At 67.6% G+C, this 16,482-nt stretch overlaps 1 protein-coding gene across 1 annotated transcript in view; it reads left to right on the top strand.

The window, feature by feature from the left end:
- The first annotated feature begins 722 nt into the window (after positions 1 to 722).
- The window catches only part of LOC129403649 (collagen alpha-1(I) chain-like), a 96,599-nt gene continuing 80,839 nt past the window's right edge, over positions 723 to 16,482 (top strand). The window contains exon 1 of the mRNA XM_055133403.1: positions 723 to 1,017. Coding sequence (XP_054989378.1) covers positions 859 to 1,017 — 159 coding nt within the window. The 5' untranslated portion in view covers positions 723 to 858. The remainder of the gene's footprint in view (positions 1,018 to 16,482) is intronic.

Raw genomic sequence — 16,482 nt, 5'->3', positions numbered from 1 at the left:
GCAGGAGGGCGTCTGGGCGCCGAGAGAGGGACGAAACGACAGCCGTGTGCCTGAGACGGGAGCACCCCGGCTGGGGTCACTGCCCCCGCCGTCCCGCCCCCTCCAGCGCCCTGCCAGAGTGAGGGACAGGCCAGTGTCCGGTGCCAACAGGCCCCGACTCTTAACGCCAGGTAGGCAGTGCAGCCTGGCCGACCTGTCCGGGACCACCGGGCCTCCGGACTCAGTCATCTGGGAGGCATTTATTTATTTATTTACTTTTTTTGTTTCGAGGCCACACCAAGCGGGGGGTCCTCCTGGCGCTGCACTCAGGAATCACTCCTGGCAGTGCTCCCGGGAGCCGATGGGATGCCGCGGATCGAACCTGGGTCGCCCGGTCGCGAGGCCAATGTGCTACCTGCTTGCTGCCCTAGGGCTCTGATGCCCCCTGCCTCCCCCCCCCCCCCCGGAGCACTTAGGAGCTTGATTCGACTCACTTAGGGCACACCTAAGGGCGCTGAAAAGAAGGCTCACACACTACATACGAGAAACACAGCTGTTGCTGGCGTGCGGGGGAACGACGCCCCTCGCCGCGCCTGGGCCCGCTTTGCGGGGATGGGGACGGGGAAGGCAGAACTACATCTCCCAGCATGCCCTTCGCAGAGTGACGTCACCGAGAGGCCCCGCCCCGCCGCGCCCAGCGGGTATATAAGGGCGGACCGGGCCGGCGGCGGGCAGAGCGCGGGGCTGCGGGGCGCGGAGCTGCCGCCGGGCTCGGGGGTCCCCGCCGCGCGCGCGTCCTGCCGGGCCCCCTCCGGGGGTCGCGGGCGCCGAGACCTGGCGCGCGTGCCGCGGTGGGCGCAGGGACCCTGGGATGCGCGGATGCCCCCGCGCGCCGCGGGACGGCGGCCGCCTCGCGGGGCCGTGGGTGGGGCCGGGCTGGGGGGCTCGGGACCCCCCCGGCCGTGGATTACACTTGGCGCTGCTCGTCGCGGGGCTCGAGGATCCCCCCGCGCGGTCTCCGGCTTGGACCCCCTGGAGGTGAGTGTCCCGGACTTGGCTTCCACTTTTCTTTTCTTGGGGGGTCGCGTCGCTCTGCAAAGGTCCTGGGGTCGCGTTGCATCTTTTGCCCCCCCGAAGTGACAAGCCCGAGCCCTCGGGCGCGGCCCCTCTGCCTCCGGGGCCGCGGTGGTCTCTGCCCGCGCCCCCCGCCCCCGCCCCGAGCGTCCCGCACGTGGGCGCACCCGCATTGCCCCTTGGGGCCACCTCACTGCGTCGCCCCCCGGGGCCCTGGGAGGGGGTGCGCGACTGTCCCCGCCTCCCCGGTCACCCAGACCGACCCTGCGGGGCCCCCCGTGCCGGGTGCTGGGGGCGCAAGGGGGTCCCGCAGGCCCGCTTGTTCTGCGTCGTCGTAGAAGGGGCGCGTGGGGGTCGCAGAGGGAGCGACCCCGAGGCCCAGCCCCGCGTTTGTCGAATGAATGACCGAGTGAAACCTGCAGGCAGGCGCGCGCGGGCTTCGCGCCTCCTCCTCCTCCTCCTCCTCCTCCTTGGCCCCGTCCCCACCGCCAGGACTGGCTCCTGGAAGCGCTTCCCGGCGGCGGCGGGCTCCCCCCGCAGCCCCCTTGGCAGACTGTCCGCCCCACCCCGCCCCTCCCGCCGGGGAAGCTTCTGGAAGCCAGTTCTCCCCCTGGAGCACCTGTCGGGGGACGAGGAGAGTTTCAGGCTGCGTGTCTGGAGCAACCCCCAGCCCCCACCCCCATCCCAAGCCGGTGCCTCTGTCCCCGCGGGAGTGGGGCGGGGGGGTGCCAGGCGTGGGTCCCCTGCTCCTCCCGGTCCACCTGCGGCCGGGGAGGGGCGGGGAGAGGAGGGAGAGACTCTCCCTGGGCCGGTTTGAGGGGGGCCCCGGGGGGCTCACTTCATGCAGGGAAAAGTATACAAATGGGCCGGGGAGAAAGAGTGCCCGGGTGACACCCTCTCCTGGGGGCTGAGCCCTGCGCCACCCCCCACCGCGGCCTGTCTCCCCGCGGGGGGTCGCGCCTGCGGCCACCCCCGCGGAGTGGGCACTCAGCCTCCCGTCACCGTCACCGGCGCGGGTGGTGATCCAGTCCACAATCCCCCCATTGTTGGCCCCGCCGCCCCGGCCGGCCCGCCAGGCGCGCACCCCCGCGTGCGCGCGCGCTCGGGAAAGTCCCCAGAAGCTGGGAGTCAGGCGCATCCGCCCGGGGAGATGCCCTGTCCGTGGGGGCGGGGCTGGAGGGAGAGAGCGCCCCCCCCCAGCCCCCGCCCAGGTCTGCTGCCCCTCGAAGCAAAGGGCTCCTGGGGAGAGCGGCACTGCAAGCCCCCCTGAGGTTCTGCCCCAGCCCCGCACCCCTGCAGCGAGGCTGCTCCAGGAAGGGGCTGGGGAACCCTCATAATTTCGGGGACCGGGTTGTGGGGGGGGTCCCCGCAGCCTCCTCCCCTCCCCTCCCGCGTGCTCCGTCAACTCCGGGTCAAGGCTGGCACGATAAGCTGGTGCTCTAGGGGGTCCAAAAGGAAGCCGGTGGTCTTCTCTCCGAGTCCACTTCGGGCATGAGGGACGCAGCTCTGCAGGGGTCCGAGTCCTGGCAGTGGTTCGGAATCATCCGGAAGCGGACTTGCGGTTCTCGGGACGTCTGACGCGGAGAAGCAGGGCCAGACGGTCTGCGGGGGGGCCCCCTTCCCTCGGCCTCACCTCTGCTTGCCCAGGGGTTCCCCGCTCGGGTGCTGGGAGCCCCCGCCCCTCCTGCGTGGTTCTAGGAACAGCCAGAAGGTGGCCGTGGGAAAGCGGGGAGGGGTCTGGCTGCTCGTCTCTCGCTTTTTCATGCGAGTCGGTTTGTTTGTGTTTCGGGGCCACACCCAGTGATGCTCTGAGATTTCTCCTGGAGGTGCTGGGGGGACCGCAGGGGGCGCTGGGGATGGAGCCCGCAAGGCAAACGCCCTCATGTCCGGTCTCTCCAGCCCGGCGGCGGACTTGTCTTGCTTGAAAGCCCCTTTCCTGCGGGGCGGCAGACGGCCGGCCGGGGCCACCCACCTTCCCCCTGCCCTGGCACGTCCCCGCCTTCCAGGGGTCCCTCGGCCTCGTGCTTTTTCCCCTGTGGTCCGGACAGAGCAGGGGCATGAAGGGGGCAGGCACGGGGGGCGGGGGGCCCTGGGCTGCCTCCGCAGGGCTGCGTCCTGGGGGCTGACCGCTCCCCCCTCCTCCCTGCCCCCCTCCCCCATGCCCGAGGCAGAGCCCGTGGCCCCTGGAGGAGAGAGGGGCCCGAGCAGAGGCGGGAGCCGTGTCAGCCCCTCGCCCCTCTCTTGGGCGGGATCTGTCGGGGCAGGAAGCCTGTCAGGCAGGGGGGCGGCCCGCCAAGGCGACAGAGCCGCCAAGGTGACAGAGCCGTGACTCACGCCCAGCCGCAGGTGTGGGGAGGGAGCAGCGCTTCTGCTCTTCAGGAGCATCACAAGGCAGCCCCCTGGAAGCCATGTGCTTCCAGAAGCTTCCAGGAGCTTCCAGAAGCTTCTCCCCTCTTCTCCAGCCAGGCATGCGGCCAGGCTAGTCTGGGACAAGGAGTTTGGGGCTGGCCGCGTGGGACTTAGCAGGACCCGGCGGTGGCCAGGGCCAGGGCCCCTTCTCGGGGTCTCTACCCAGCCCTCCGGGCTTGATCCCGGCAGGAAGCCCCTGGGAGGCCGTGGGTGCTGGGAGCAGAGTCTGTCACTCCTGTGCGTGCTCGTCCTCAGTGCTCCGGAATGGGGGGGCGGGCGCAGGGGTTCGCATATGGATGGACCCCGACACCTTGTTTAGAGTGGCCCCTCCTCGCTGCACCCTCTCCCCCTCAGCGCTGCTCACTTTGGGGGTGTGTGTGCAGGCGTGTGGCTTTGTGACAGGCCCCAGGACAACTTAGAACAGACTGTGGCGACTTGACCAGCCCAAACCCCGAACTGAGCCTTTTCTTGCGGAAGCTTACCAGCAGTGTGCGGCTTCCTCCTCCAGGAAGCCTTCCTGGCTTACTTCTCCCTGGCCCGTGCTTCTCCACTTCCCCCACCCCACCCAGTCGCTCGGTCCCGGTTCTGACGCAGGAGCCTTGCAACCAGGTGCCCCTTGTCCTGGCTCCGGACAGACGTAACGGCACTTGGGTGGGCGACAGAGTCCTGTGTTTTTCGGGACCTGTCAGACCCTCCCCCCTCCTGGGTGCCGCCCGCTGCCGTCACAGAGAGGGGTGGGCGCCCCCAGGGCGGCACCCCTGCCCCACACCCCCTCGCTCGGCGGCCCACGGGGAGGCCCATGTGTGAGTTCCTGGCCTGGGGCTGGCCCTCGGGCTCCGGGCAGAGCCGTGACCTGACACCACGTGACGGGGGTGCTCAGCGGACGGGCGGGACGGGACTGGACAGAGGCCCCTCGCGGGCAGAGCCCCTGGTGGGCAGAACCCCCCACGGGAGCTTCCCTGAGCCCCTTTCTGGGGCCCCCTCCCTGGCCCTGCCCTCCGCGTGTCCCCGAGGACAGAGCCCTCCTCATGCCCCACCCAGGCACGGGCGTTGGGCGCGGGCGCGGGGCGGCAGGACCTTCCTGGGACGAATTTCCGTGCTGCCACCTGAGTGACCCCAGGGCCCCATTGGGCTGTCACGTCCCACAGACGCCTGGTCGGTGCCAGCTGTCACTTGCTTGGGACCGGGACAGCGTGGGTGAGCTCCCGCCCTGCTGTATCTGTGTGTGTGTGTGCGTGTGCGTGTGTGTGCGTGTGTATGTGTGTGCATGTGTGCATGTGTGTACGTGCGTGTGCGTGCGTGTGTGCGTGTCTGTGTGCGTGTGTGTACGTGTGTGTACGTGTGTGCGTGTGTGCGTGTGTGTATGTGTGTGCACATGTGCGTGTGTGTGTGTGCGTGTGTGTACGTGTGCGTGTGTGGGGACACACGACCAGCGGGGTGGTGGTTCCTTTGGGGACCCGGCGGTCACCCTCAGGACCCCTGGTGGCCGTGTCTGTGCTCGCACTCGGGCCTTCTTTGCTTCATTAAAGCAGCCCCCACACTTTGTGGGTTTGGGTTTTGGGGCCACATCCGGCAGTGCGCAGGGTTCTCGTCGGACTGTGCTCAGGAATCAGTCCTGGCGGGGTCCAGGGGGACCAGGAGGGGTGCTGGGGATCGAACTCGGGTCGACTGCGTGGGAGGCCAGCGCGGTGCCCGGGTCCTCTCCAGACACCCGAGGCTGAGGCGCAGGAGGCAGCAGCGTCCACGTCCCTCTCCTGCATCGCCCCCCGGCCCCCACACCACAGACTCCCCCCCCGCCCCCACACCACAGACTCCCCCCCCTGGCCCCCACACCACAGACCCCCCCCGCCCCCACACCACAGACTCCCCCCCCGCCCCCACACCACAGACTCCCCCCGGCCCCCACACCACAGACCCCCCCGCCCCCACACCACAGACTCCCCCCCGCCCCCCACACCACAGACTCCCCCCCCCGCCCCCCACACCACAGACTCCCCCCCCGCCCCCACACCACAGACTCCCCCCCCGCCCCCACACCACAGACTCCCCCCCCGGCCCCCACACCACAGACTCCCCCCCATCCCTGAGCCCGGCTCCCACGGGGCCCTTGCAGGCCCTTCGTCCCCCTGTGGGCCGCCTGGTGGCGGGTGGTGAAGGCCGGAAGGGCCCAGGATGGCCCTGGCTGCCCCCGGCTGCCCCCTCCGTGCGCGTGGGCAGGGCAGGGGCCTGCGTCCCTGCAGCCACCGGGAAAGGGGCCTGTCATCCTGCTCCTCCCTCTGTTGGCTTCCTCTTTAGAAGCAGAAGCCCGGGCAGGTGTCCCGGGACGGGCGTGGGGGCCCTGCTCGGAGGATGGGCTCCTCCCTGGGGCCCTCCCCACGGCCCCAAGTCCCCTGTTTTTATTTTTTAAAATTTAAAATTTTTGGACTGCACCTGATGATGCTCGGGGCGTACTCCTGCCTCTGTGCTCAGGGATCACCCTGGGGGGCTCAGGGGCCCAGGAAAGGACCTGCCCGTGCACTGTGGCCCAGCCCCCCCCCATCCCTTCTTACATCCTACCCGAGACCCTCCTCATGACCCCTGACCCCTCCCACGACCCCACCCCCTGCCGGGATCCCCTCCTCTGGACTGGATGTGGCCCAGGTTTACCCCGAGGGAGAGTCTCAGGGACAGTGGCCGCCGGCGGCCTGCCGGGAAACGTGGGTGTTTGGGCGCGTGACTCGCTTCCTCCCGTGGAAGCCAGGAGTGTGGCTGACCCCGCCTCCGGCTCCTCACCACTCTCCGGGGCCACGCCCTCGTCCCCACCCTCTCCGTGTCCCCCACCCCCAGCCCTGACCCCACTGGGGGATCCGGTCAGGATCTGATCAGGGTGGGATCCATCCGATCAGCGTGGGATCTAGTCAGGGTGGGATCCAGTCAGAGTGAGATCTGGTCAGGGTGGGATCCGGTTAGGATAGGATCCAATCAGGATGGGATCCGGTCAGGGTGGGAGCTGGCCAGCATGGCATCTGGCTAGGATGGGATCCCACCAGGGTGAGATCCTACCAGAGTGGATCTGTCCAGGGTGGGATCTGGCCAGGGTGGGATCTGGTAGGGTGGAATCTGGTCAGGGTGGGATCCATCAGGGGGATCCATCAGGGGGATCCGGCAGGGTGGACCCGGCCAGGGCGGTGCAGAGACCCCCGCTCTGATCCCTCATGCGGGGGCCAGTCTAGGGCTGTGCGTCTGGGGGTGTTGCTTTGGGCTGTCTCCCCAGTCTTTTCTTGTCTTATTATTTGGGGGGGGCGCCCCAGTGGTGCTGGGATGGACTCGTCTTCATGCCCCCTCGGCCCCCTCGGCAGACAGGATGCAGACAGGTGGGCTCTGCAGAGCCCTGGGGACCTGGACCCGGGTGGCCTCTGCCCCCACTCTGGGGACATGCTGGGACCGGGGGGAGCCAGGCGGTGGACATGCTGACCGGCCGTCCTGTCGCCTTAGCCCCGGGAGACGGGCCTGGGACAGCTGCTGGGGGTGTTGGTGCTGGTGCCCGAGAGGATTTGGGGCGCCCCCCAGGGGCCTGGCCTCAGCTGTCCAGCTGCTGGAACCCGGGTTATCCCCCCCTGAGTAACGGCCTGTCCCGGGAGCTGGGAATCGGACTCGGGCCTCCCCCTTCCGGGACCCGCAGCTGTGGCAGTGGCTGTGGTCAGTGGCCATGACTGGGGTTGGTGGCTATGGTTGGTCCTGGCTGGGGTCGGAGGCTGTGGCCGGCAGTGGCGGCTGTGGCTGATTCAGTGACCAGGGCTGGGATCGGTGACCGTGGCTGGGTCAGCGGCCGTGGCTGGGTCAGCGGCCGTGGCTGGACCTGGTGGCTGTGGCCGAGGTCGGTGGCCGTGGCTGGGGGCCTGGCTCCCTGTGCAGGAGCCTGTCCCCAGCATCGCACTCTGGGGCCAGGAGGGTCTCCTCCCCGTGACCCCGCAGTGCTCGGGAAGCCCCCCCCATGCCCTGAGCGTCGTGTGGGTTCCGAGTCGCACCCGGTCCCCTTGGGCCTGGTCCCGAGGACCATCCTGGGCTGCGCCGGGTGCCCCGCTGACCCTCCCGGAGGCCTTGTCCGGGGCTGGCCACCGTTGTGCACGTGGAGGTGGGCGCCAGCCGGGGGAGCGTCCCCCACTCACCCCCACTCCGGGTCCCACGGCGTCTCCAGGAAGCTCAGCTCTCCGGCAGGCCGCGGGGGGGTCTGCAGAAGCGCAGGCCGAGAGCCTGTCTTGGGTGGGGGCTGGAGCTGGGGCGGAGGGGCCGAGGCCTCGTCACAGGCGTGCGGAGGGGGCCGGGTGCCCGAGTGGGCAGCGTCCACCCCTGCTGGGCCTCTGCTGGAAGCATTGAGGGAAGCTCCGTGGCCGACTGACGCTCGGAGTCAGGGTCCCGTCGCCCCGTGGATCGCGGACGGGGGTCCCCACTTCTGCTGCCGACTTTGAGGGGCCTCCGCGGCCTCTGGCGGCGAGGGCGGCCGGGACCCTCTCTCGAGCCCCCACGCTTCCTCCTCCCCCCAGTGACCTGCTGTGGGAAGCACCGAGTGTCAGCGCCCGTGCCGGGCCTGTCTGTCTGTCCGTCTGTCCATCTGTCCGTCTGCAGCCAGGGCGGCCTCGCCGATGCCCGTGGGAGTCCTGCTGAGGGGTCTGGGGACTCTGGGGAGGGTCTCGTGGGGGCAGGTCTTGGCCGGGGGCCCTGCACACAGTAGGGCCGGGCCTGACTCTCGGTCCCTCTCCCGCCGCCCCCTCCTGCAGCGACACGGCGGGTCCTTCCGAGGTTTCGCTTGGAAATGGGGGGGTGAGGGGGCTGCCCGGGGCTGAGCCCTCGTCCCTCACGTGGCATCAGAGTTGCTGGGGGGTGTCCTGGCCCCACCATGTCCTCTGGGCCCCACACCTGATGGCAGACGTGATGGCTGGGAAGGAGAGTGGGGTGTGTGTGAGTGTGTGTGTGTGTGTGCGCGCGCGCGTGTGTGTGTGTGTGTGTGTGTGTGTGTGTGTGTGACATTCCCAGGACCAGCGACATCAAATCTTTAAAAACTGAAAAAAAAAAAGATTTAATCTGTTATTAATTATTTTTGGCTTTTTGAGTCACACCCAGGGCTGACTCCTGGCTCTGCAGCCCGGGGGGCCCTGGGGGACGCCGGGGATCGAACCTGGGCTGGCCGTGTGCATGGCCAGCGCCCTCCCCGCTGTACTATGGCTCCGGCCCGTTAAAAACTTTTTTACATTTTCTATATTGTTGGCTCTCACCCAGCAGTGCTCAGGGATGACTCCTGACTCTGTGCTCAGGGTCCCTCCTGGTGGTGCGTGGGGGACTCTCTGGGGGTGGCAGGGACCAACCCAGGTCGGTGGGTCATCTTGGACTGTTTGTCCCTGATCTCGTCTCCTCCTGGCGGGAGACTCGGGCCTTCTCTGTCTCCGGAGTGTCCCGGGGAGGGGTGAGCGTGGCGGGGAGGCTCAGCCTCCTCCTTTCTCAGCACTGTGGCCTCCGCGGGTCCAAGGAGGTGACTCAGGTAGGCTCTGTGCCGAGTGGGCACAGCCAACGGGGTGGGGGGGGACCCTCTGTGAGTGGGAGGAGAGAGGGGGCGCCCTCGTTAGCCGGTGGGACCTGCAGACCCCCCCCTCAGGATTGCCCCGAGCGGGGGTCAGCGACCCCACGCTCCCTGTCCAGTGCTCGCCCCATGGTGTTTTTACTTGACGGTCATTTTTGTGGGGGGAGAGAATTGGAGCAACAGCAATTGCTCGGGGTTTACTCCTGTCTCTCTGCTCAGGTGGGGGGTGCCCTGGGCAGTGCCTGGGTTGACCACACCCAGCGCCCCCCTCCTGCCCCCTGCGCTGTCTCTCCAGCCCAAAGCTCGGCCAAGTTTTTTTTTCTTTTCTGCTTTTTGGGCCACACCCGGCGATGCTCAGGGGTTACTCCTGGCTCTGCACTCAGGAATTACTCCTGGCGGTGCTCGGGGGACCCTATGGGATGCTGGGAATCGAACCCGGGTCGGCCGTGTGCAAGGCAAATGCCCTCCCCGCTGTGCTGTCACTCCAAGTTTTCTTCCTGCTCCGTCCCGCCCTGCTGAGCCTCGACGGCCCTAACCCGCTGAGTTTCCCCCCCTCGCTCAGGAGAGGACTTCCCCGGGGTGGCGTGCAGGGGGACAGGCACTGACAAGCCCAGTTTGACCCCCAGCACCACATCCCCTGGGCCCCTCTAGACGTGAGCCCTGAGCACAGAGCCAGGAGTCCGCCCTGACACCGCCCCGGGTGGCCCCAAACGTTGACCGTCTGGGTCCCGCTGGCGGGTACGTTCTGACCCGTGCAAGTCGGGGGTCACCGGTGTGGCATGGCCGCGAGGCCGTGCTGGGGCTCTGCTGGTCTCCGCAGGCTCGCCCCGAGGGTGCTCCCGCGTGGGTGCTCAGTCTCAGCATCCCGTGCCGAGTCCGACGCCTCCCTGAGTCTGGGGGTGCGCTGCCCCTGCCTGGAGTTCAGCTTCCTCCCTTGGCTCATCTCAGAGCCGGGGGCGGGTGGCTGTTCAGGTGGGCACCCAGGGCACCCAGGGCACCCAGGCTCCGTGGGAGGAGACCCCCGGGACCTCCCTGTGGCCCGAGAGGTTCCGCTGGGGCCTCCCCGCCTCAGGACGCGGCCTTTGCCCCCAAGTCCCTTTTTGGATCCTCGGAGCACTGTGGAAGGAGTGCCCCCAGCATTTGAGGCTCCTGGCCGGGGTCCGTCCGAGAGGCAGCAGGGCTATGGGGGGCCTCGGGGAGTCCGGGCTGCTGTGGCTGCCTGGGAACCGGCCGAGAGGCCTCGCCACACCCCTTCCCTTCCCGCCCCCTCCGGTGGCTGAGAATCGGCCCATTGTGGCGGACAGAGACCTTCTGTGGCGCCCGGGCCAGGCCGGGGACTCCCCGCCCCCGCGTCAGAGACCGTCCAGCAGCCGCCTTCTCTGAGAGGGACCCTCTGTCCCCTCGCGGGCCTCTTAGGGAGCGTTTATCGGGGCCACCGCCTCACAAAGGCCCGGGCTTCAGATGGGCTCCGGCAGGGGGCCCGGGCGGCACAAAACCCCCTTTCTTCCCTCCCCTGCAGGGAGGGGCGGGGCGCGGGGACTCTGCCGTGGAGCCCGCCGGGCCCCGCAGGGGGGTCACTACCTTGGCAGGCCCTTCCCCACCCAGGAGGGGAAAGTGTGTATGTTCTAGAAGGTTCTCAGCCTGGGGGGTTCCGGCTGCTCTCATGGTGTCTGCACTTGGCCACTGCACGTGCGTGCATGTGTATGTGTGTGTGTGTGTGTGTGTGTGTGCGCGTGCATGCGTGCGTGTGTGCGTACGTACGTGTGTGTGCGTGTGTGCGTGCGTGTGTGTGTGTGTGTGTGTGTGTGTGTGCATTGGCGTAAGTAGGTGTAGTCACACATCTGCAGTGCCTGGGACGATGTGTGAGTGTTGGCACGTGGCCATGTGTGTTCGGCGTTTGTTGGCCTGGGTCCATGTGTCTGTTGGCGTGTGGCCATGTGTGTCTCGACGTATGCCCATGTGTCCGCATGTTCGTCAGTGTGTGTCAAGGTGTGTGTATGTTGGCATGTATCCATGTGCTTGTTGTCGTGTGCTCGAGTGTGTCCGTGTGTCCATTGGCGCAGCCACTTGCCTGTTGACGTGTGTCTCGTGTCTGTCTGCGTGTGTCCATGAGTCTCGTGTTGGTCAGTGTGTGTCCGTGTGTCCATCGTGTGTCTGTGTGTCCGTGTATTTGTGTCTGTTTGCATGACTGCCTGTGTGTCTGTGTCTGTGCCTTCTTGTGTGTTTTGGTGTGTCTGTGTGTCTCTTGGCATGTGTCCATGTGTCCATGCGTCCTTTTGTCTGTTGGTGTGTGTCCTCGTGTCTCTGTGTCCGTGTGTCTGTTAGCATGCGTCCGTGTGTCCATGTGTCCATGTGTCGGTATGTGTCCGTATGTCTCTGTGTCCGTGTGTCTGTTAGCATGCATCCGTGTGCCCATGTGTCCGTGTGTCTGTTGGTGTGTGCTGTGTGTCCGTGTGTCGGCATGCACTGAGCACTGAGTGGGGAGTGATCCCTGAGCACTGAGCAGGGAGCAAGCCCTGAGCACGGAGGGGGAGTGGCCTCCCAACCCCTGGGGGTGACCCTCTGTCTTTGCTTGCTGCTCCTGGCATTAGCCTGGCAGGGCCCGGGGCGGCAGCGGCTGACCCGTGGGCCGGAACCTGCTCGCGAGGGCCGGGTGGTCCCTCCCGGGGAGGGGGGGGCGGTGTGTGGGGGCAGCCCAGCCCTGAGGCTCACCCGCCCGGTGCGTCTGTGGGTCTTCGGGAACAATACAGGCTTGTCTCAGGGCCCACAGGGCGGGACGGGCCCAGAACGGACACTTTGTTTGGGGCCAGGCGGGGGCCCGGCAGAGACTCCGGGGCGTGGGCGTGCAGAGGGTCTCCCTGACGCGGGGTCTGCGCCCCTGACCACGCAGGACCGTGGGCCTCTCTCGCTCCGGGCTGACTTTCCCTCCCGCCCTTGCCCTTGGGCAGAGTGGCAGCCCCCTGCCTGCTCTGCCCCACCCCTGCCTGCAGGGGCGCGGCCTGTCTGGGGCGGGCTCTGCCAGCGCAGCCCCTCCCAGGCCTTGGAGGGGGACAGTGGGGCCGTGGGGGGTTCCTGGTGTGTGGGGGTCCCCGGCTTCCCGCCTGTCTGACCGGGAGCCGGGCGCGGCAGTGAAAGGGTTAGTGGGACGCCTGCCTCCGGCTGGGGTCCCTGAGCTGCCCACCCGCGCTGGCTCCAGAGGGGACCCCCAGGCCTTCGGGTTCCCAACTGTCTTCTGGGCCCGCTCTCAGCTGGCGGGGGGCGGGGTGGGGGCTGAGACCCCCCTCCCGGCGACCCCCTCCACCCAGCCTGGGAGCCCCCGGCCCTGCGGGGAAGAAAGTTTGTTCTCTGCAGAGTCTCGGGCTCGGGAGGGGGACTCAGCACCCCCCACCCCAGCGCTGAGCCGGGCGGCAGGGAGGGCGGTGAGGACCCTGGGGGGGCAGGGGGGAGCGGGGCCTGCGGGTTAGGGGGTAGGACAGGACACTTCCTGGGGGCCCCTCCCCCTGGCATCTCACGCAGGCCCTGCCTCCTGACGTGTGTGTCCGCCTGCACTTTTTGGGGGTCTCTCTGCGCCCCTCGTCCATGCTGAGAGTGTGGGGGGGGGCAGGTGTGCTGCTTCTCGCCCGCCTGCTCCCGCCCCAGGGTTGGTTCCTGCCATTTCCTGCACACCCAGGCCCCAGTGCTCGTGCAGCTGCGGGTACACCCTGCGTGCTCACACACACACGTACAGGCACACGTACACGGGCACAGGTACACGCCTGCGTGCTCACACACACGTACGGGACACACACACCTGCACAGGTACACGCCTGCGTGCTCACACACACCTGTACAGGCACACGTACACCTGCACAGGTACACACCTGCGTGCTCATACACATGTACAGGCACACATATACCTGCACAGGTACACACTTGCATGCTCATATGCACACACCTGCACAAGCACACACACAGGCACAGGTATGCACACACCTGCGTGTTCATGCACGTACCTGATCAGGTACACAGACACCTGCATGTTCACACACACACACACACACACACACACACACACACACACACACACACTCCTGCACAAGTCTGCTCGCAGCCTCCCTCACTCCCTCCCTCCCTCCCTTTCTCCCTCCCTCCCTCCCTCCAGGGCGGGGGTGCTGTTCAGAGGCTTCCCTAAGGGGGTGCGGCCGGGAGGAGGGTCACAGCACAGTGCGTGGCCGAGACCCCGTGTCCGGGTGGTCACAGCACGTGGGCGAGACCCCGTGTCCGGGGGGCGGGGCAGACGGGCGTGTTTGCCTTTCGGGAGGTGCCCTGGGAAAGGGGAAACCGCCCCACTGAGGTTTCCTGGGTCAGCAGCGGCTCAGGCAGTGTCGGGGGGAGGGGGAGGGGGGTTCACTGCAGTTCCCGGGTGTCCGGCCCGGCCCAGGCACCCACACGGGCAGGCTGGGGGCGGGGCCCAGGTGCTGCACGTTGCTGCAGTTCCCCCTTTTCCGTGGCCCTGGGCTCTGCAGGCGGCGCCGTCTGTAGCCTGGCCAGTGCTGCCCTCTGGTGTCTGCTTCTCGCCATTGCAGGTGCCTCGGCCACCCGCATCCTCCTGGGCAGGACAATTCCTCACCCAGCGCCTGTCACTCGGGCCCCTGCGTGTGCCCATCCGTCCCCGTGGCCACAGGGACGGGGGCAGCTGCTTCGGGTCTTTATTTCCAAAAGGGGAAACAATAAATGAAGAGCGGGGATGGACGTTGGTGGGCTCGTGTCCCCGCGAAGTTGCTGAGGACGGCATGGGGAGGCCCAGAGTGTTCCAGAGTATTCCAGAGCATTCAGAGCAGTTCTGTCGACTCTGGCTCGTTCCCATCGTCCACCTGCCCCCGGGGGCGCAGTGTGGCCGAGGCATCACCTTCTCGGGACCACGTGTGGCCCTCAGGAGGTCTTGCTGGGCCTGGGGTGGCTCGGGCTGGGCAGACCCCCTGGTCTAGCCTCACGGACTCCCGGGGCCCAGGACAGGGTGGCCGCAGCGCGGGGAGCCCCCAGAACCCTCATTCCTACTTTGGGGATGGGCCTTGGGGCCAGGCCTGTCCCGGCTCTGTGCTCGGGGGTCACCCCTGGTGGCGCGCGGGGCACCTGTGGGCTGCCGGGGACGGAACCTGGGTCTGTGGTGCGCAGGGCAGGTGCCTCACTGTCCCTCTGCCCCCACACGGGCGTCTCTGACAGGCTCCCCAGGGGCTGCAGGGGCCCCCGGGGTCTGTCTGACCCCCCACCCCACCCAGGGACAGCCCGGACGCACGCTCCTTCCCTCCCTCCCTCCCTCCTTCCTTCCTTCCTTCCTTCCTTCCTTCCTTCCTTCCTTCCTTCCTTCCTTCCTTCCTTCCTTCCTTCCTTCCTTCCTTCCTTCCTTCCTTCCTTCCTTCCTTCCTCCTCCCGTCCTTTCCCTCTTCCTTTGCCTCCTTCCTTTTTCCCCTTCCTTCTCTCCCTGTCTTCCCTCCCTCTCTCCCCTCCCCTCCCTCTCTCCTCCCTCCCTCCCTTCCCTCCTCCCCCTTCCCTCTGGGCTCCCTATTTTTGCTGCCCCTGATGGTCCTCTGTCGCCACCTAGTGGTGCTTCTCGGGATCAGCTCACCGCGGAGTGAGGGGGCGGGGGGGGGGGGGGGGGATCAGAATCCCGGCCCCAAGGCCCTGGGCAGGGAGGTGAGGGCAGGTGGGCGCCCTGGTGCAGTGGCGGAAGGGGCAGGGGTGCTCCCAGGGAGGAGCACGTGCCTGGGGTCCGCCTGGGACCAGCCGAGTGCCTGCTGGCCGACTGGGCTGGCCGCTGCCCTGAGCACTTTGGGGGAGGGGGTGGCGGGTTCAACCCACCCTCTCGCTGCGTCCAGCTCATTTGGGGGTGTGGGCTGAGTAGGGGCCACACTTGGAGCTGAGCAGGGCTGAGTCCTGGCAGAGCCTGGGGGACCCTCTGGGGTGCTGGGCTGGAACCAGGGCCAGCCCCCCGCAAGGCCAGCAACTCATTCCCGGGACCGTCTCTGGCCCAAAGCACATCTCTCTCTCTCTCTCTCTCTCTCTCTCTCTCTCTCTCTCTCTTTCTTTCTTTCTTTCTTTCTTTCTCTCTCTCTTTCTTTCTTTCTTTCTTTCTTTCTTTCTTTCTTTCTTTCTTTCTTTCTTTCTTTCTTTCTTTCTTTCTTTCTTTCTTTCTTTCCTTCCTTTTTCTTTTTGGGTCACCCCTGGTGATGCTCAGGGTTTACTCCTGGCTCTGCACTCAGCAATTACTCCTGGCGGTGCTCAGGGGACCCTGTGGGATGCTGGGAATTGAACCCGGGTCGGCCGCATGCAAGGCAAACGCCCTCCCCGCTGTGCTATTGCTCTGCCCCCTCACCCCAGACACATTTTAAGTGTCACTTGGAGAGGCCACTGGGTGCCCATATGGTTTCTCTGGGGTGGGGGGGGTCGACCCCAGCCACTCCGGCCCAAGGCTGCCACCAGCTTGCTCGACCCGATGCGGCCTTTTCCTCCCACTCGCCACCCTCTGCGCCCACGCGCCCAGGCAGGGGACCCCTCCCGCTCTGCTTTCTGCCTTTGGAGCTTCTCTGCCGGGAACGTCCATCTGTCCGTCCGTCCGTCCGTCCATCCGGAAGTTGTCTGCCCCCCTTCTCTCAGTCTGGCCTCACGGGTTCTCGCTGGGACACTTCTGCGTGCACAGGGGGGTCCCCGGCACCACGTGATCCAGGTTATCACGGCTGTGCCCCGGGAACTCCCCGCGCTGCCAGCTCGGGCGCGGGTGGGGTCTGCAGTGCTGCGTCCTCGGACCCTCACGCCGAGCTGCCGGCTTGGTCGGCCTGAGTCACTGGTGCTGCCCACAGGGCCCTGGACACGCCCGAGAGTCCCCGCCCCCAAAGCTACCCCGTTTCCTCTGTCTGGGCAAGGTGGGGCCCTTGGCTGAGCACTAGCTCGGCTGGGCGGGGCTCTCTCCGGGTGGGTCGGGGGGTCACCCGGGATCAGCTCCCGGTGTCAGGACGTTGGGGCACTCGCTGCCCCTGGCCTGGGCACGGGGTGGGGGTCCCAGAGGCCGGCCCGAGGGCTTCTGGCTCATCTGGGAAGGCTCGGGGAGGGGGACGGGGGCGGCACAGGGAGCCCCGGTCGTGTGGGTGGAACCTCCCGTGTCCCTCGCCTCTTCGGGGCTCTGCCGTGTGCAGCCCCGCACCCCTGCCGTCCTCACGGGGACGCCGACCCGGGCCGTGTGCGGCTCCTGTCCACGTGCAGAGTGCCCGGCCCCGTGTCAGACCCCCGTGTCCAGGGCCCGGCCAGCACCGCAGCTGGGAGGGACCCGTGGCTAACCCTGCGCTTCTGCAGCTCTGGGATGGCCGCGGGGCCTGGTTGGTCTGTGCTGGGCGGGAGGGCGCTGGAGCCGGCCAGAGGGAGATGCCCAGCCCACCTGGACGCGCCTTCTGCGGGCCCTCCGCTCTCAGGCCTGCTCGGGCCTCCTCCCTCAG

The sequence above is a fragment of the Sorex araneus genome, chromosome 3, assembly GCF_027595985.1.
Source record: "Sorex araneus isolate mSorAra2 chromosome 3, mSorAra2.pri, whole genome shotgun sequence".
NCBI classification, from domain to species: domain Eukaryota; kingdom Metazoa; phylum Chordata; class Mammalia; order Eulipotyphla; family Soricidae; genus Sorex; species Sorex araneus.
Note: the sequence above shows the minus strand (reverse complement) of the source record. Positions and strands in the feature narration are given on the sequence as shown.